The sequence below is a fragment of the Rhinolophus sinicus genome, linkage group LG04 (genome assembly GCF_036562045.2).
Source record: "Rhinolophus sinicus isolate RSC01 linkage group LG04, ASM3656204v1, whole genome shotgun sequence".
In the NCBI taxonomy this organism is placed as follows: Eukaryota; Metazoa; Chordata; class Mammalia; order Chiroptera; family Rhinolophidae; genus Rhinolophus; species Rhinolophus sinicus.
In genome coordinates, this window is record NC_133754.1 from 157,103,964 (window position 1) to 157,119,964 (window position 16,001).

General features: G+C 46.9%; 1 protein-coding gene across 1 annotated transcript; it reads right to left on the bottom strand.

Moving 5' to 3' along the window:
• Window positions 1–1,607: 1,607 nt before the first annotated feature.
• On the bottom strand, window positions 1,608–15,303 carry VCP (valosin containing protein). Its single transcript, XM_019729004.2, has 17 exons — window positions 14,849–15,303; window positions 11,423–11,534; window positions 11,086–11,258; window positions 9,852–9,994; window positions 9,152–9,282; window positions 8,496–8,627; window positions 7,316–7,418; window positions 6,550–6,683; window positions 6,337–6,472; window positions 5,867–5,979; window positions 5,280–5,444; window positions 5,066–5,188; window positions 4,594–4,806; window positions 4,086–4,394; window positions 3,650–3,805; window positions 2,387–2,541; window positions 1,608–2,256 (listed from the first exon to the last, which is right to left on the bottom strand). Exons 1-17 carry the CDS (start codon window positions 14,863–14,865, stop codon window positions 2,151–2,153), a joined length of 2,421 nt encoding a protein of 806 aa, XP_019584563.1. The 5' UTR covers window positions 14,866–15,303; the 3' UTR covers window positions 1,608–2,150.
• Window positions 15,304–16,001: the final 698 nt, after the last annotated feature.

Here is a 16,001-nt window from a genome sequence, read left to right on the forward strand (position 1 = left end):
TTAGCACTTATCCTGTGCAAAGAAATGATTAATTACAGTTAAGATCACATTCCAACTTCTTTCTAGGAGCACTGTGGGGGAAAAGACAGACTTCCCAAACAACTTGCCTCTTGGTTTATGTATGCAAACTTCTGTAGGTATAAGGTGGCAACAGTCTGTCACTACTTTCTAAAGTTTACAAAGCACCACTGTCAATCATTGTATCAGATTAAGAATCTTGAGGCATCCTAAGAGCTAAGCATCTCTTTCAAAGCTACGCTGCTATAAGCACAAATTCCAGAACTATTAGGTTGGTGCAAAAGTAATCGAGATTTTTGCAATTATTTTTAATCTTTTAAACTACAATTACTTTTGCACCAACCTAATAGACCCAGGCCTCTCACTACAATCTGCTCTTCACTTTTCCTAAAGAATCTACAGAGCTCCAACTATCTGCCCTATAGACACACTGTGTGTCTATTAGTTAAAAGTCAAAACAATCATTCCAACACAAATTTCTAACACTTATCAACCAGTATCTCTACATATTTTGTGGGAAACTACCACTTTCCTCCTGTTATGCCCCCATAGCTTAATGCATACACTAAATGTCTTTCCCCAAAAGACTGTGTCTTTGGCCCTCCCTGAGGTTAGACTGACAACCCACATGGATGAGACGGTGACAATGTTCAGAGTGGGAAGAGTGAAGGCTAAGCCATTAGGGTACCAAAATGGTGGGAAAAACCAAAGAATCAAAGACAGAACATGGTGAAGAAAGTGTCATGGAAAACAAGGGACAGCCATTAAAATCCCAAAAGTGCAAAAGTAATCTATTTTATAGCCCATGAGCTCAAGATGCTCCAGTTTAATCAGAGACGCCAACATAATTATCTTGTCTCAGTAGATTATCTATCTATGTAGACCAGAGCCTGGTAGAAGTACTAGGATGACCAATACAAATTTGACTCAGTAGATTATTTTCTCTGCACCATACTCTTCTTCGGTTAAGACATCATGGTATTGACCCCAGAAGCGCTAAATGATTATGCTGTGAAGAAGATACTCTACATCTGAACAAAGCTATGCAATCACCTGAAAACCTGGGAGCAGAGGAGGATGTTTAATTTAGGAAAAAACACATCCTATACTAGAATTTTATATTAGAAAAAGCTATTTTTTTTATAATACAAATTACATAAAGGTGGACATAATTGTAAGTGATGAAGAGCATGAATGTTTGGGATTTTCAGGTGCACCAAAAGAACATCCACCTCCAGAAAGAGACTGTACCTTTCTGAAAATCCACGCTTTTTGGAGTGCACCCCAATCCAGTCCTTGGTCAGGAAAAGGAAGCGCTGCAAGCCTAGCCTTACCACCCACACCAAACACCGGTGGAGTATGCCACATTCTCCACATCTGGAGCTCCACTAGGCTGTTCCCCGTCCCACAGTCCTATCCAGCGACACTGCAGACCTGGGGTGAGGCAGCATCATCATACCGATTTTTATCAGGAGGGGAAGAGGGTGCAGTATTACAGGATTTCACATTTGAAAGAGTGCCTTGGCAGTGAGGGGTAGCCCACGGCCCTTCCCAGGAAAAGAAGCAGGCACAGGGGCCAGAACTCAGGCTCCATTTTGACCCAACGTTTATTGTCCTTTTACAACATGTCATTTTTGGTTTAGAAACTGCTTGTGATTAGTTTTCCAACATTAACTCAAAGCATGTAAAATAATATCAACCTACTCTCTATATAAACACCCAGCAACTGTGGCCCTTCATTCTCCTGCCCAGGTTGGGTAGGGAGAAGAAGGGAGGGCTCGAGAAGCATTGAGAGAAGTGCAGATACTTTACTGTGGGGAGTGGCGGTAGTGCCTTGTTTCACACCCACACAGGTCCCAAACTACAACAGAAATGGCGTAGGCCCAAGGCCCAATTCCCTGTTGGTAATTCACTCTCCACCTCCCCAGTGAAAATCGTTTTTATTTTATCGCTTTTGTTTTGTATTTTTTGCAACAGAAATCCCCTGTCCAGAGTCTGACTGTGGCTGAACTGTTCTGACTGAGGAATGGAGCAGGCCGTGGGCGCACCCCTGGTCCCTCCTGGGTGAGCGCCCCCACCCTCAGGGAACAAGGTCCAGCCAGACCAGCTCACAGCACGCTGGCCACCTCCACTTAGCCATACAGGTCATCATCATTGTCTTCCGTGTATACACTGCCACCTGTGCCGCCTCCACTGCCCTGACTGGGGCCAGCTCCACCCTGGTTTCCTGAAGGAAATCTGTGTGCAAAAGAACAGAGCCCCCCCCCCCAAAAAAAAGGGTTAGGACAAGGCCTGTGCGGAATTTTCACAACTACCCCTCTAGTGTCCCCATGACAACTTAAGCATCGCCCACGTGCAGCCTACTTACCTGAAACTACCGAAGCCCCGACTCTGCTGAAGGGTCTGAGCAAACATCTCGTATTTCCGAATGTCATTGTCGCTGACAGAACGACGGGCAAAGCGCATGGCTTCCTCAAAGTGATCTCGGCGGATCTCAGGTACTGGATCATCCTCTTCTACCTCCTGCAGGGTTGGTGACCAGACCACCAGGGACAGTTAAGACCCAGGTTGGATCCCTTCCCTGGCCTTCTGGCTCCCCATTACTGCAGTAGCCCTCTGGTCTCCCTGCCAGAACAATCTTTCTAAAATTGAATCACTGTCCTGCTGAAAAACCTGTGAGTGTGTTCTGGAAAAGGCAAAATTATAGGGATGGAAATCACATCAGAACCAGAGGATTAGGGTGGCAAAAAAGCTGAGTAAAGTGACCCAAGGTAACTTTTAACGGGTGAGTTTTTACTATATGTAAATTATACCTCAGTAAACATAATTTTAAAAATGTCAGGGGCTCTCAGTGCTTATCACACCTAGATTACACCTTACCTAGTGGCCTCATTTTCAGTAACATGCCTTCTTGAATCTACCCAGGTTTCCCTAATTCCTGTAATCCTACTTCACAGCAGGCTATTCAGACTGCTTATTTTCTTTACCCAAATTCTACTCTCCCTTCAATAGCCCAGCTCAAACCCTCTCTCTTCCACTGAGAAGCCACTCCAATTGCTGTGACTTAGGAGTAGTCTTATCAGTAGTTTTTAAGCTTTCACAGGAGGAAGGAGGGATGTCACAGACCTCCTCCAAAAGGTAGAGAAAGCCACTCATTCATTCATTCATTCTCTAACGTGGTGCCAAGATACAGTGGGAAATAAGTAAGATGATATGGAGTACCTATCTTTATGGAGCTTAAAACACACACACACACACACACACACACACACACACACACACCCCCACCCACCCAAAATTTGCATTTAATTTCAAGAGGTCCATGGGACCACCAGTGGTAGACACATTTATGGATCAGGTTCTAAGCCCTGCTCTATTTGTTTACCTGCGTGATCACACTTTGATTTTCCTCATGGAGCCTAATTCAGACTGAGCATATAGCCTGCCCACCTCTTCTCATCCTTCATAATTCCAGGCTGAAGGAGTTAAACCTCAGTAATTCTTTCTCTTTGATGTCCTGCTAAATATCTCCATCAGATGATCTTTCCAAAACCTTATACTCTTAACTCTAGTGGAGACCGTCCCCTGGTTCCCCATAACTGGCACATCCGGGGAAAGGATGCAAACTCACCATGGCTGATGGGTTAGTCTGCCTCTCTCGTTCTCGCCTAATCTCACTCTCAATGGATTCACGAATAGCCAGCTTGCAAGCACGTTGGCAAATCTCAGTCAGGTCAGCTCCAGAGAAGCCATTAGTCATCTTAGCCAAGAACTCCAAATCCACATCCTAAAGGAAGCAATAGAGTCTCTTACCATTTAGCCTCTCCTCGCCTTGTGACACACAATCTTTGGGCCAGTCTAGCACTTCCAATTCCAGTTTGTCCCATCTTTCACCACCCTGTTTCATTCCCGATTCTAAATTACCCTAATACCCTCAATTCTTCCACCTTCCCTTTACAACCCTAACGCCACAAATCCCCAATGGAATCTTGTACAGGAACCGAAGAGCGTTCCACACTAGCCTGAGGACTCATATTAGTCCCCATGGCCAATGACTTTGCACTTGCCTTGGCAACTGGGGACTTGCGCAGGTTGGCCTTGAGGATGGCAACACGGGATTTCTCATCGGGAAGCGGGATGTAGATGAGCTGATCAAGGCGGCCAGGTCGTAGGATGGCAGGATCAATGATGTCAGGCCGGTTGGTAGCGCCAATGATAAACACGTTCTTTTTTGTGGACATGCCATCCATTTCTGTCAGGATCTGGTTGATGACTCTGTCAGCAGCCCCACCACCATCTCCAATGTTACCACCACGTGCCTTGGCAATTGAATCCAACTCATCAAAAAACAGGACACAGGGGGCAGCTTGGCGTGCCTGTGGGAGGGACAGATGGAACTCAAGCATTAGCACAACTGGGTCTCTTAGACCTGAGAAAGAAAGGAAGATAAAGTGACCTTCACTGCCCCGGCTGAGCTGCCAGAATGAGATGGTTTTAACTCTCCTAAAGAAACAGCTTCTATCACTACCTTGCCCCCAAGCAAGTGAACAGATATCCCAGCTGCTTGTAGCTCACCTTGTCAAAGATTTCCCTGACGTTGGCCTCAGACTCTCCAAACCACATAGTGAGCAGCTCAGGACCCTTGATGGAGATGAAGTTGGCCTGGCACTCATTAGCAATGGCTTTAGCCAGCAAGGTCTTCCCACAGCCAGGAGGTCCATAGAACAGTACTCCCTTGGAGGGTGTCATGCCAAACTTGAGGAATTTGTCTGGGTGCTCCACAGGATACTAGGAGGAAAAGAAAAGAGGGTTCAGGGTACCCTTAGTTTTAAAGAAACCTAACCAAACAGAAGCATCCCCCTACCACACCAGAGTATAAAATCCAGGTCCTATAGAAGCAGGCTCCTTAGTGCCTCAAACCTGATAATAGCAGGTTCCTGAATTATGCTCTCACAGTTCTTGTAATGAATGTGCCAACACCCCAAGACCACCCAGCTCAATTACAAAGTACTGAAGCAGTGATTCACCCTGGACCAAGGTACCCTACCTGGACCAGTTCCTGAAGCTCACGTTTGACATCCTCCAGGCCCCCAATGTCCTCCCAGGTCACCTGTGGCACCTCCACCACAGTTTCCCGAAGTGCTGATGGGTTGCTTTGGCTCAGAGCCCACTAAAATGGGAAGAAAAACTGGGGATGAGACTTACCAGAGGAGGGGTCAAAGTGCATGTGTGTGTACCTGAGATGGGAGTGCAGTCCTTACCCGGAAGTCATCCATAGTAACTGCCAGGGAGTTCATGACCTCAGCATCGATGGTCTCATCCTCGAGGTCAATAAGGTCCATCTTCTTGCGAATGGCCTGCAGAGCGGCCTCCGAGCACAAGGCTGCTAAGTCAGCACCCACATGCCCATGAGTTTCATTGGCTACCTGCAGAGAGAAGATCTACTTATTACCCTGTCTCTTCCGACCCAGCTGTCTCAGGAAGCTCAAAGACAACAGAATCTTGGCCCCTTCCCCTGACCCCTATCTCTGGGTTCTCTTATTTCTCTAAATATATACTAGCAGTTCTTTCACTCGCTGGATTTTAAGTATTCAAGCCTGGACTCAGAATTCAAGCCAGGCCTAGAAATAAAGCTGCCCTCAAAATTCTGGTCTATTACTCTAACGCAGTGTCAACCAAGAAACATGCCAAGTGCAATTTCCTGGATTCAATCTCCGGTCGATTCCTTTTCCGTGCCCAGGAATCAAAACCAGTCTTTTCACACCTTCAGTTTATAGTCCTAGCAGTTCCCTCCACCTGCCTAGAGACAGCCATCCTAAACCCTGGCCAGCCCTCGTCACCACTCCACCTGTTCGAGGTCCACATCATCTGCCAGCTTCATGTTCTTGGTATGGATCTGAAGAATTTCCAAGCGTCCTGTAGCATCAGGGATTCCAATATCTACCTCCCTGTCAAAACGACCTGTGGGACAGTGCATGAACACAGACAAGGCTCATTTCTGGTCCGGAGGGAAGAAGGAATAGATCTAAAGTGACCAACCATCCCCGTTTGCCCAGGACTGTCCTGATGTTAGCACTCCAAGTTCCACGTCCTGGGAAGCCTCTGCCTTAGGCAAACCAGGAGGGCTGGTCACCCTGGACAGAACATGACATAAGGGAAAGGTCCTGTGGGCCCTATCACTACAAAGAGCTTCAAAAAATCCTCAGGATTAAGTGACTCAGATAAAGGACAGGTGTGGGAATCAAAGAGACTAAGACCAGTAGAGCTATAGTCTCTTTAAGAGCAAGAATAGGGATGAAGGAAATTTGGGGTCCTTACCAAATCGTCTTAGGGCTGGATCAATGCTGTTGGGTCTGTTGGTTGCTGCCATGACAATCACATGTGCTCTCTGCTTTAGACCATCCATGAGGGTCAACAACTGTGATACAATACGCCGCTCCACTTCCCCATGGGTCTGTCAGCACAGGATACTGGTCAGAAGTGAAGTCAGGACCTGTCAACCCCCCACTAATCCCTTGGGTAAGTTCCTACTTTCTCTCTTTTGGGAGCAATGGCATCCAGCTCGTCAATAAAGATGATAGCAGGAGCATTCTTCTCAGCCTCCTCAAAGGCTTTACGAAGATTACTCTCAGACTCACCAGCCAATTTGCTCATGATCTCAGGACCTGAAAGGATACAGAATGGAGGCAATGAAAAAACTACATCCTTCCTCAATCCCAAAAGAAATCAGATGTTTTGTTTGCCTAGTCCAGAGACAGGTCCTGGGTGAGATAGTAACCTCTACTTACTTTCTCACACTCTACTACCCACTATCCCCTGAGAGCCACCAGGCCAGGCTGGAGAGAAGCCAAGGAACTCAGTATACTTACCTCACGGTTGAAGTGAAAGTGTGAAGATGACAGAAAATGCTCTGGGACCTCTGGCCAGAGCAGAAGCAGCACACCAGTTGGACCTCTACCAGCTAAATATCATTCTCAAAGAGCCAGCTGACCTTCCCCTAAACCCTCTCCAATAAATAAGCATGGACGTTTTGATTTCTCATTCTAACTTGCTCCCCCTAAATGTCTGTAGCTTGTCCATAATTTTTCTCAAAAGGGGATCAATCGGCGGCACAAGACTAATGTATCTTCCCCTTGTTGCTTATCCATGTGTAACGCACCCCAGAAGAGAGATGCTAAGTGTACATGTGGGCATGCATGCAAATGACTGTGTCCATGATTTCTCCAGCTCATGAGACTGAGTCATGCTCAGCTCAAAACTGGGTCCAGCCAAACACAAGGTGAACCAAGTCTCCTACCATTGATCAAGAAGAAGAAGGCTCCAGTCTCATTTGCCACAGCTCGAGCAATCAGGGTCTTCCCAGTCCCAGGAGGTCCATAGAGCAGGATTCCCCGCGGAGGCTAAGGACCAGTACAGAAGGTGTGATTGAGTTGAGACTCCCACCTTCTCCCAACCCCATCCACCCTAAAATGGCTTGACTAAGGCTCTATACAGAAAGGTTAAGAATAAGCTTAACCCTGACACCAGTAAGAATGAGCCCACAGCTATAGCTATTAGGAAGACAGTTTACTTCAAGCCACACTCAGCCCTCTTATCAGCAGAGAAAATACTGCTAGAAAGCTGACCTTTATGACTGCAACTTGCATAGGAGACAAAGGGCAGAGAAACCACCCCAAGAAACGTCAGTGTGAGTCTAGAAACTCAAATGTGAATGAATCTGAAGATCCTGAGACTAAGGAAAAGTAAAAGGCCATTAGGCCAAAGATTTGACTTTAGACAGACCAAGGGCCAAAGACTAGCTTAGTCATTTAAGAAAGAGTGTTGCCAGAGGCCCAATGACTTCAGTAATCACAACCCTCCAGGATTCATTATCACGTTAGAATGCTTTCTTTACCACCAAACTCAAGTTCTACTCTTTGAAGCTGTCTTTTCTGCGGCCTCACCCACAGGCAGCACATGGGAAGTGCCCACATAGAAGATAAAGTTATTTGTATGGTGCATACTAGGGGGAGGGGTAATAATTTAATCCTCAGTGCATCCCATGATATAGAAACAGCTGGGAAGTGATGTTGCAGACCAGCAGTTCTCAAATATATTACTCAAGGCCCTTTACACTGCAAATTTCCTTAATTTCTACTTCTATTGGGCAGCACTGTTGTAGGTAGGTTGGCAAACTGGTGAGATTTGTTTTTACAGGGTCCACAAGAATGGTTTTTACATTTTTAAAGGGTTATAATAAAATATATATATTTTTTATACATATAAAATACAGATGCGACAGAGAACTTCATTGGCCTGCTCTGTTCTAGACTATTAGTATCTTTAATAAATTTAGAGCCCTCTATAATCTCAAAGAATTTATTACCACCTCTCGAATCCAAAACAATGAAACATACATGAAAACAGGTCCCAGGATCAGACACCAAGTAGTTGTTAATTACCACCCTAAACTGTCCCCCAGAGCCCAAGATGCTCACCTTCACACCAATTGCCTTAAAGAGAGCAGGATGTCTCAGGGGCAGCTCCACCATCTCCTTTATCTGAGCTAGTTGTTTCCTGCAGCCACCAATGTCATCATAGCCTACTTCATTCAAGGACTCTTCCTCATCCTGAATATGGAGAAAACAAAGAAAAGGAAAAGGCAAGAATACTACTATCAGTAAAAGCTGAGTTTCTCCAAATCCTTCCACAGTCTGTCTGGTGTGGAGAAATCTGCTATATGAGAAGAAATCTGCACTAAGGGGATCGTGCCTCAAACAACTCAAAACCCCAAGGCAAAGATTTCTAGCATAGCCTTTCCCTCACACTGTCCTCAGTCTTACTGTGAAGGGCTCCCCTAAGACCTGAAGCTGGAAACTCTGGCAAAAAGGCCAAGGCCTGGATGCCATCATCAGCATCACTTCTTCAAAACTTAGTCCAAACACTTAGATCCTTTGAGTTCTATCTCGATTTTTAAAATTACTGGTATCAGGTACTTCCAAGAAACACCTAGACCCAGAAATGAATAGCTGGGAGGTTTCCCACCTCTGGAAAAAAGCTTAGTTCTAAAGAGCACCCCATCTTGATAGCTACCACATGACTGCCCCATTGAGTAATCATGAAATCCGGTACTGGGATTAGGGAGAGAACTCACCTCTCGTTTGATAGGCTCCCCTTCACAGTGGATCACTGTGTCTGGAGCAACAATGCAATAAGGGCTGGGATCTGTCTCCACTACTTTGAACTCCACAGCACGCATTCCACCCCGGACAAGGAAAATGTCTCCTGTGAGAATAATCAGCATGAGGACAGTCAGCGGTGTCAACTATGACTAAGTGAGAACTCTTCATCAGAACTTGGGGTCTAGAATGTCGTGTTCACTAGATATTGCCCTTTCTTCTTCCCACCCCCATGGTCTTAAGCATCAGGCAAGAGGAGAAAGCTAACCTGTAAGGAGTCCCTCTGCCATTCAAGAAGACAGCGAACAAAACCTGGTCTGCCAGAAATCCATACTGTTTTGACTTCTGGGGTATGCAACCCAAGCTTTTACAACCACCATCAATGGTAGAGTTGTGCTAAATATTAAATAACTTTGGACTGCGACACAGCCAAAATGGCCCACCTCCTCCTCCAGATTTAAGAAAACACAGCTTACTCTCCTGGACCAGGGAGTGGGAATGGGGTAATGGGAGAGTGGGAAGGAGGGCAGGGGGGAAATGCCAGCACACATGAGCATGTGTGCAGAATGCATATGCATGCATATACATGAGAATGAGATAGATGCTCCAAGATTTACTCCCAAGTATCCCTACACACAACCATCCTTCAGCTCAGTTCCTAGAATTATCTCTCACCTTTCCGGATGGGTCGATAAGCTTCCAAGAAGTACGGCTTAAGGTATACCTCAAAGAGATTGCCAGTGATGCCTTCCACTGTGTCATCGATGGGTAGCACGTGGATGCGTTTGCCATACTTCACATCAGGACATGGCTGGATGCTGAGGATGACAAGCAGACTCCACATTACCAACCACACTGCAGCCCCAAGCACTGGGCATCCGAAAGGGCCTGGCACAGAGAGCTGACGGCGAGCGAAAGAGAAAAGGCAGGGATGGCTTTAGGTAAAGAGAGGCAGGAGAGCAGGGTGGGAGTAAGGACAAAGGAATAGCCAAGCAGAACTAAGACAGGTCACACTCAGGGTGGGGTAGGAAGGGAAGCCACTAGAAGCTGCTGGGCTGCCCAATCCCAATCAATGAACCAAAAGAAAGACCCACACATCTGGAACCCCCACAAAGAAGACACGGGAGGGAGAGTCTTCAGTGAAAGATATCCAAGAATGACCCATTCTGGCTAATACTGGTGATCCAATATTACAAAGGGAGGCCTTAGTCTGAAAAGTGTCAGAGAAATAGAAATGAAAAAAATCATCTCAGTCAGGTGGTCAGAGTACCTTGAAAAAAGTGACTAAGCCCCTCCAGGAAAAAGGCTACAAGAAAGCTAGAATCTATAAAAAAAGAATCAGAAGACTAAGATATTTCTGGCTAGGTGACAGGTGATTGGGTAGCAGTAGTTAGAGATGACTCCGAGACAGGGAAGCCTCTTGCCTAGTTAAGTCCAAAATCACTAAGATCGCAACTATCGTGGGTCTGGCTCAAACTATGCCTCTCTCCTAGATTAACGTGGATCCTTAAAAAGACCTGCCAGGAGTCCACCTTCCAAGCCCACACTCCCATCTCATTCCAGCCCCAACATAGCCATTAATCCAACACAATAGTGAGGTTATTTGGCAGATACACCCTCGTACAGCATCCTAAACCAGGGTCTAAGGCATAAGTTATACCTCTGGTAGGAAAAAATAAGGCATCAAAGTCATAGAAATGCCAACTTGTCCCAAAGGTCACGCAGAGGCAGATTTTGAAGTCCTGGGAAGGCAGAACGAAAACCTAAAGACAACCCTGAAACGTTGAGTCTTTCCATGGTTAGGAGGCTTCCGATGTCTGCAGCTGCCAAGGCCTTCGTGGGGGTCCTGCCTATAATGCAGGCAGTCTCTGGCCTCCCATCCCTGAGGAGCCAAGAACCCCACACACACCTGATGACATCCCCTAGGCGTACGCGAAGGTTATTCCGAACAACTCTATTCATTCGAATCTTCTCATCAGAACATGTGTCATCAGAAAGCACAATGCACACAGCTTCCCGCCTCTTCTTTCCTTTCAGCAACACTGTATCACCTCGGAACAACTGGAGCTCATCCATCTTGGGCTGAGGAAAGAAGGTTAAGGCCTTTGGGTCACTGGGCCAGGGTATAACAGCAGCCCTGGAGGTTGGAATTCCCAGTAAACCCCACTCTATCTGTGGTCACTGCAAGAAAAATGAGAAAAGAAACCTGGGAAAGCCCTCAGGTTTGGACCGTGGACCTAACTTACCTGGGACAAGGACACCACACTATTGTCCTCATTGATGGCTTCATCGACAATTAACCGATTGGGACGGTTCTTCTGTTTAAGAATGGCTGTTGATAAGTCATCACCTTTTGAACTAGAAAAAGAAAATCAAGTTAGTCCCAATACATGCTCTAGCCCGAGTCCCCACCAATTTCTAAAATGCACTTAGGAAAAAAAATAGTGAGATGAAGCTGTCCCTACATCAGAGAGTTCAGATGAAAGATATTCAGTCCAGATCATAGAGTAATATCTGGCACATATTACAATTCCCATTCCAGTAGCTTTTTGTATTCTGAGCACTGGCATCCTAGCTATAAAGCCTAAGATCTTGCCCCAGGGTCAGGAAACTACACCTAAGAAAATAAAATAGAAGTGGAGGCTAAGTACAATTAGAGACATGAAAATCATCTTAAACAGGATAGAATCATGATTAAGAAAGAAAAGGGGCTCTGTAGTTAAAGACCTGCTGGGTCTGAATTCCAATGCTGACATTTCTTACTTAACTATGATCTTGGGCAAGTTATTTAACCTCTCTAGAAACTGATGCCCTCATCTGTAAAATGGGGAATATAGTAGTACCTATCTCAGAGGATTATTGTCTTAAATGAGATAATGAACACAAAAATGTTCAACACAACGCCTAGCACATAGCATTAACGGTGACTATAATTAGCACTGTAGAACAAGCACACGCTCTTTCCTTGCTAACTAACCTTCTTGCAGAATGAACTTAGCAAGACAACTTCTCATAGGGCTCAGGGAGGCCCCAAGTCCCACCAAACAAGCCTGGAGACATTGATGCAGAATTATTAGCACTACCCTCCTCACTGGCTAAACCTGTTGAATGCCAGAGCTTTCTACATATCACAGGAATGCCAAACATAAAGATCATCATATTTGAAAAATCACTAACAAATCTGGAACCTTCAGAAAGAGGCTCAAGCTCAAAAGGTAATCTCTGCAAAGACACAACTCCATGGAGTTGGTTCAAAAAGTCAAAACCAAGGAATGCCGAGACATGGGACAAATCCAAATCCCTCTCACCCAAATCAAGGTTGCCTGAGTCTAAACTCAGTTTAAATTGTCCAGTTTCAGTTATTTCCTAGAAGCTAGGATCATTTACCCAACACCAATTTCTTAGCTTACCTCCAGCCTTCACTAGCTAAACTCAGCGGGCTCTCTCTTTGAAGAGCTACCCCTTCTTAGTAAGGCTTAGGAAAACATGTGCATTGACCAAATTAGGAAGGCCAGACAACGAAGGAAGCGAGAATAAACAAAAAGGAAGGTTTACCATGAATTATTTCCTCATTCAACAAGTTAATGAGTATATATTATAAGCCAGGTACTGTTCTAGAATCTGGGGGATACATCAGTCAACAAAACAAGACAAAATAGTATTCTTATTAGAAACATCTCCACAACTTGCAAGGAAAAGAGATGCCTATGCTCTAGAATACCAGCTAGGGAGTTACAGGAGTTTTACATCTTTGGGTCCTGATACACCAAACAGAAATACAAATCTTATTCATCTAATAAAATTGTAAACTTTCTGCTGACCCTTTCACATAAGTTGCATCTTTAATCATAGACTTTAAACTAGTTTCCAAGAATGGCGTTTCCTAGGCTTAGGCTTGCCTCCTCAACCTAAAAGTGGCACTCTGAGCACAATGCTGTAGAATAGGCAAATTCTTCCAATGCTCACCAACGTCCTGGAGGGCAAGCATGGTCAATATGACAGTTGAGGACAAATTAAACCCATCCATTCTCCCTCTCCCTCAAATCTCAAAATACCCTCCAAAGGCTGCCCATCTTCCTGCTTGATCTATAGAACTGGGATGGGAGGAAAATACTATGGTTCTAGTCATCATAGTTCGTATTTTAACCCCAAAGCTGCAGTCTAGGAAAACCTCCGATCTGCTTACCATTTCTGACCCTGGCACTGGGGATGAGTAGTATGTTTTTCCCTTAATTCCACATCTACCTACTGAGATCAAAGTAAGTAACCTCTAGAAGAGAATTCAGCCTGATCATGGGCCTACAGCGATCCTGAAGGCTCTTTGGGGACACACCCCATTGTCTTCTGCATGAGTCAGGCCCTTTCCAGAGCTCCAATAGGCCACAGGGGGCTTGGAGGGAATTCAGTTAAGTCATCAAGATGGTCTAGAGGTTAGAAACCAACTATGAAGCTCAGGTTCCAAGACTTCTGGATTTTTTTTTAGTCTCGAAAACAAAAGACTGACCGAATAATCTAAGAATAGTTTAAGTATTAATAAGTAGTCTTTTAAAATAGGCGGCTGAGTAGTACTTCATTTGGATTCTGAAACTTGAAAAAAGGCACACACCTCAAAAACCTAAACTCTCTTCAAGTCAGGAAGGTGATTTGCATAGAAGATGGCTATCTTTTCCCCCCCAGTATCTACAGCTCTTGATTCTAAATTCAACGGACAGAGGTAGTCAAGTTTTACCTGATGCTTTCCTCTCAGGTGGAGGGCCCAGGATTTCTCAAAAGAGCAGCCTGGGGGAAAAAACCCTGAGTATTGAAAGAGCTAGGGCAACTCTTAACTTTCACACCACGGAGGCTGAAATCTAGGAAGGCCCACAAAATACAACTCAGATTCCAACGATATAGCAAGAACTAAAATAGTAGAGAAAGGAAAAGTTCCTTTCTTCCCGCACTCATTTTATAACATCAAGGAAAATTGACTAAAGCTTTCTCATATTAATAACAACTGGCCTAAAATAGGAAGTCCAGAAGCGAAAAGCAGGGGTCACACTCTCCCTAACAGCTACTCACTACTCAGGTCGCAGAGGATGCTAACCATGGGCCAGGACGACCCGGCTCCACAGGGGCCATGATGAGCTTTCCTGAGCTCGCCAGGCCTTCCCCAGTTCCAGCCTCCGCCCGGGTCTCCGGGCTCCGAAGGTCTTCACGTGGCCCGAAGTCCACGCCCACCGGGCCCAGTTAGGGCGCTCGGCCCGCGGGGCCTGCTCTCTCCCGGACCAAAGGCCTTCAGCCGGAGGTCGGATCGCAGGTGGACGCCCCAAAGCCCCAGGACTCCGCGGCGGCAGTGTGGGCCCGCAGACCTCACTAAGCCGGGAGGCTGTTCTAAGGGAGCCAATCAGGCCGGCCGGGGCCTGCATGACACAGCACGATCTGGCCCAGGCCCCGACCCGGGCCCAACGCAAGCCCCGCCTAGGGGGCGCGCGGGTGCGCAGCCAGGCCCAGCCGGGCCTGCGTCCCCTCATTTGGCCCCTTCCTCCCCTCTCCTTTTCTGTCTCCCTCTTTCTTGGTCTCCACCTCTTAGACGCGCCCAAGGCCAGGCCGGGTTGGGCCTACCCAGCACGGAAGAGTCCCCTGGTGCGCGAACCCGCAGCGAGCGGGCGGGCGCGCGAACACAACACACTCACTCAGCTCCGGAGGCCATGGCGCGCGCCTCTCCTGGCCGGCGGCTGTGGCGGCCCGCGGGGGTAACGGCTACAAGGGGTAGCAGGCGACCGACGGGGCCGGGGCTCGGCTCTTCTGGGCGCGGGGCGAGCAGGAGCGACAAACCCGCAGGCGGCCTCCCTCTCGCTTCCTCCCAGCGGCACCCGGGCGGTGGGCGGGCGGAAGACGCTGGCTCCTGATCCGCGAGGGAGCAGCGGCAGAGACGACTCAAACGACGGCTGCAGACGCTTCACTAAGACCGAGCCGAGAAGAGCCGAATCATCGGAAGCAGAGGTGCTCTCACCTCAGCCAATCAGTGCCTGCCCTAAGGACTCCCGCCCGCCTCCCCGCGCCTCTCCCCAGCAACCCGCGGACCACAGCCAATCAGGAAATTCGTTTGCGGCCGGGCTCCCGCCTCAGGGATGCAACACGCCTAGTAACGCTACGTCAATTGGCTGCAACACTACGCTTCCTCGACGGATTGGGATTCTCGACCAATCAACGAAAGGAATGAGGCCAGATCGACTGGCGAAAGCAAAACCTTTAATCCCTTGGAGGCGGACTCTCCCACTTGGCTCCAGTTCATTGGCTCCTGAGTTTATCCTGCTGGAAGAACCTGGCACAATGGATTGAACCCTTGTATTAGTCTAGTGCTGTTGTAGTGAAAACCTACTCACCTATCGTCTTCAAAAACTTGAGGATTCACCCTAAGCCCTCTACTTGCTCCTTCAAAATGCTGGCTCAGGCCCCCCCTACTCTGGACCCTTTGACTAACACCGCAGCTCTTCATCCATTCTACCCTATTGTCATTGAACCCTCTGGTAACCCTAATCCCACAGGCTTTACTGTTCCTTAGGGCTTGAAGGTATATGCTTCCTCTTACCACTGGGTATTAATATTAATGGTTGAAGGAGGGAGGGCACTCAAGTCCAGAGAGGGGACAAAAGGCATCCATAGAACAAACAGCAGATTTAATAGAGCCCAAAGCAGCAATAAAATTGCCTGCTGAGAGTTTTAGTCCTTGGGCCCCAAATGCCAGCTAGCCCTGACTATATTCATTCGGCAGCTTTAGTAGCACACTGACTCAATTCACCCTTCACCCCTATCGACGCAGACACATTTGATGAGACAGTCAAA

Excerpts from the sequence above, each read along its gene's own strand:
- VCP (XM_019729004.2), bottom strand. Across the intron at positions 8,628-9,151 it reads GGGAGCCTATCAAACGAGAG|GATGAGGAAGAGTCCTTGAA; the intron begins GTGAGTTCTCTC and ends CTCCATATTCAG. Across the intron at positions 5,189-5,279 it reads TTACTATGGATGACTTCCGG|TGGGCTCTGAGCCAAAGCAA; the intron begins GTAAGGACTGCA and ends TTCCCATTTTAG.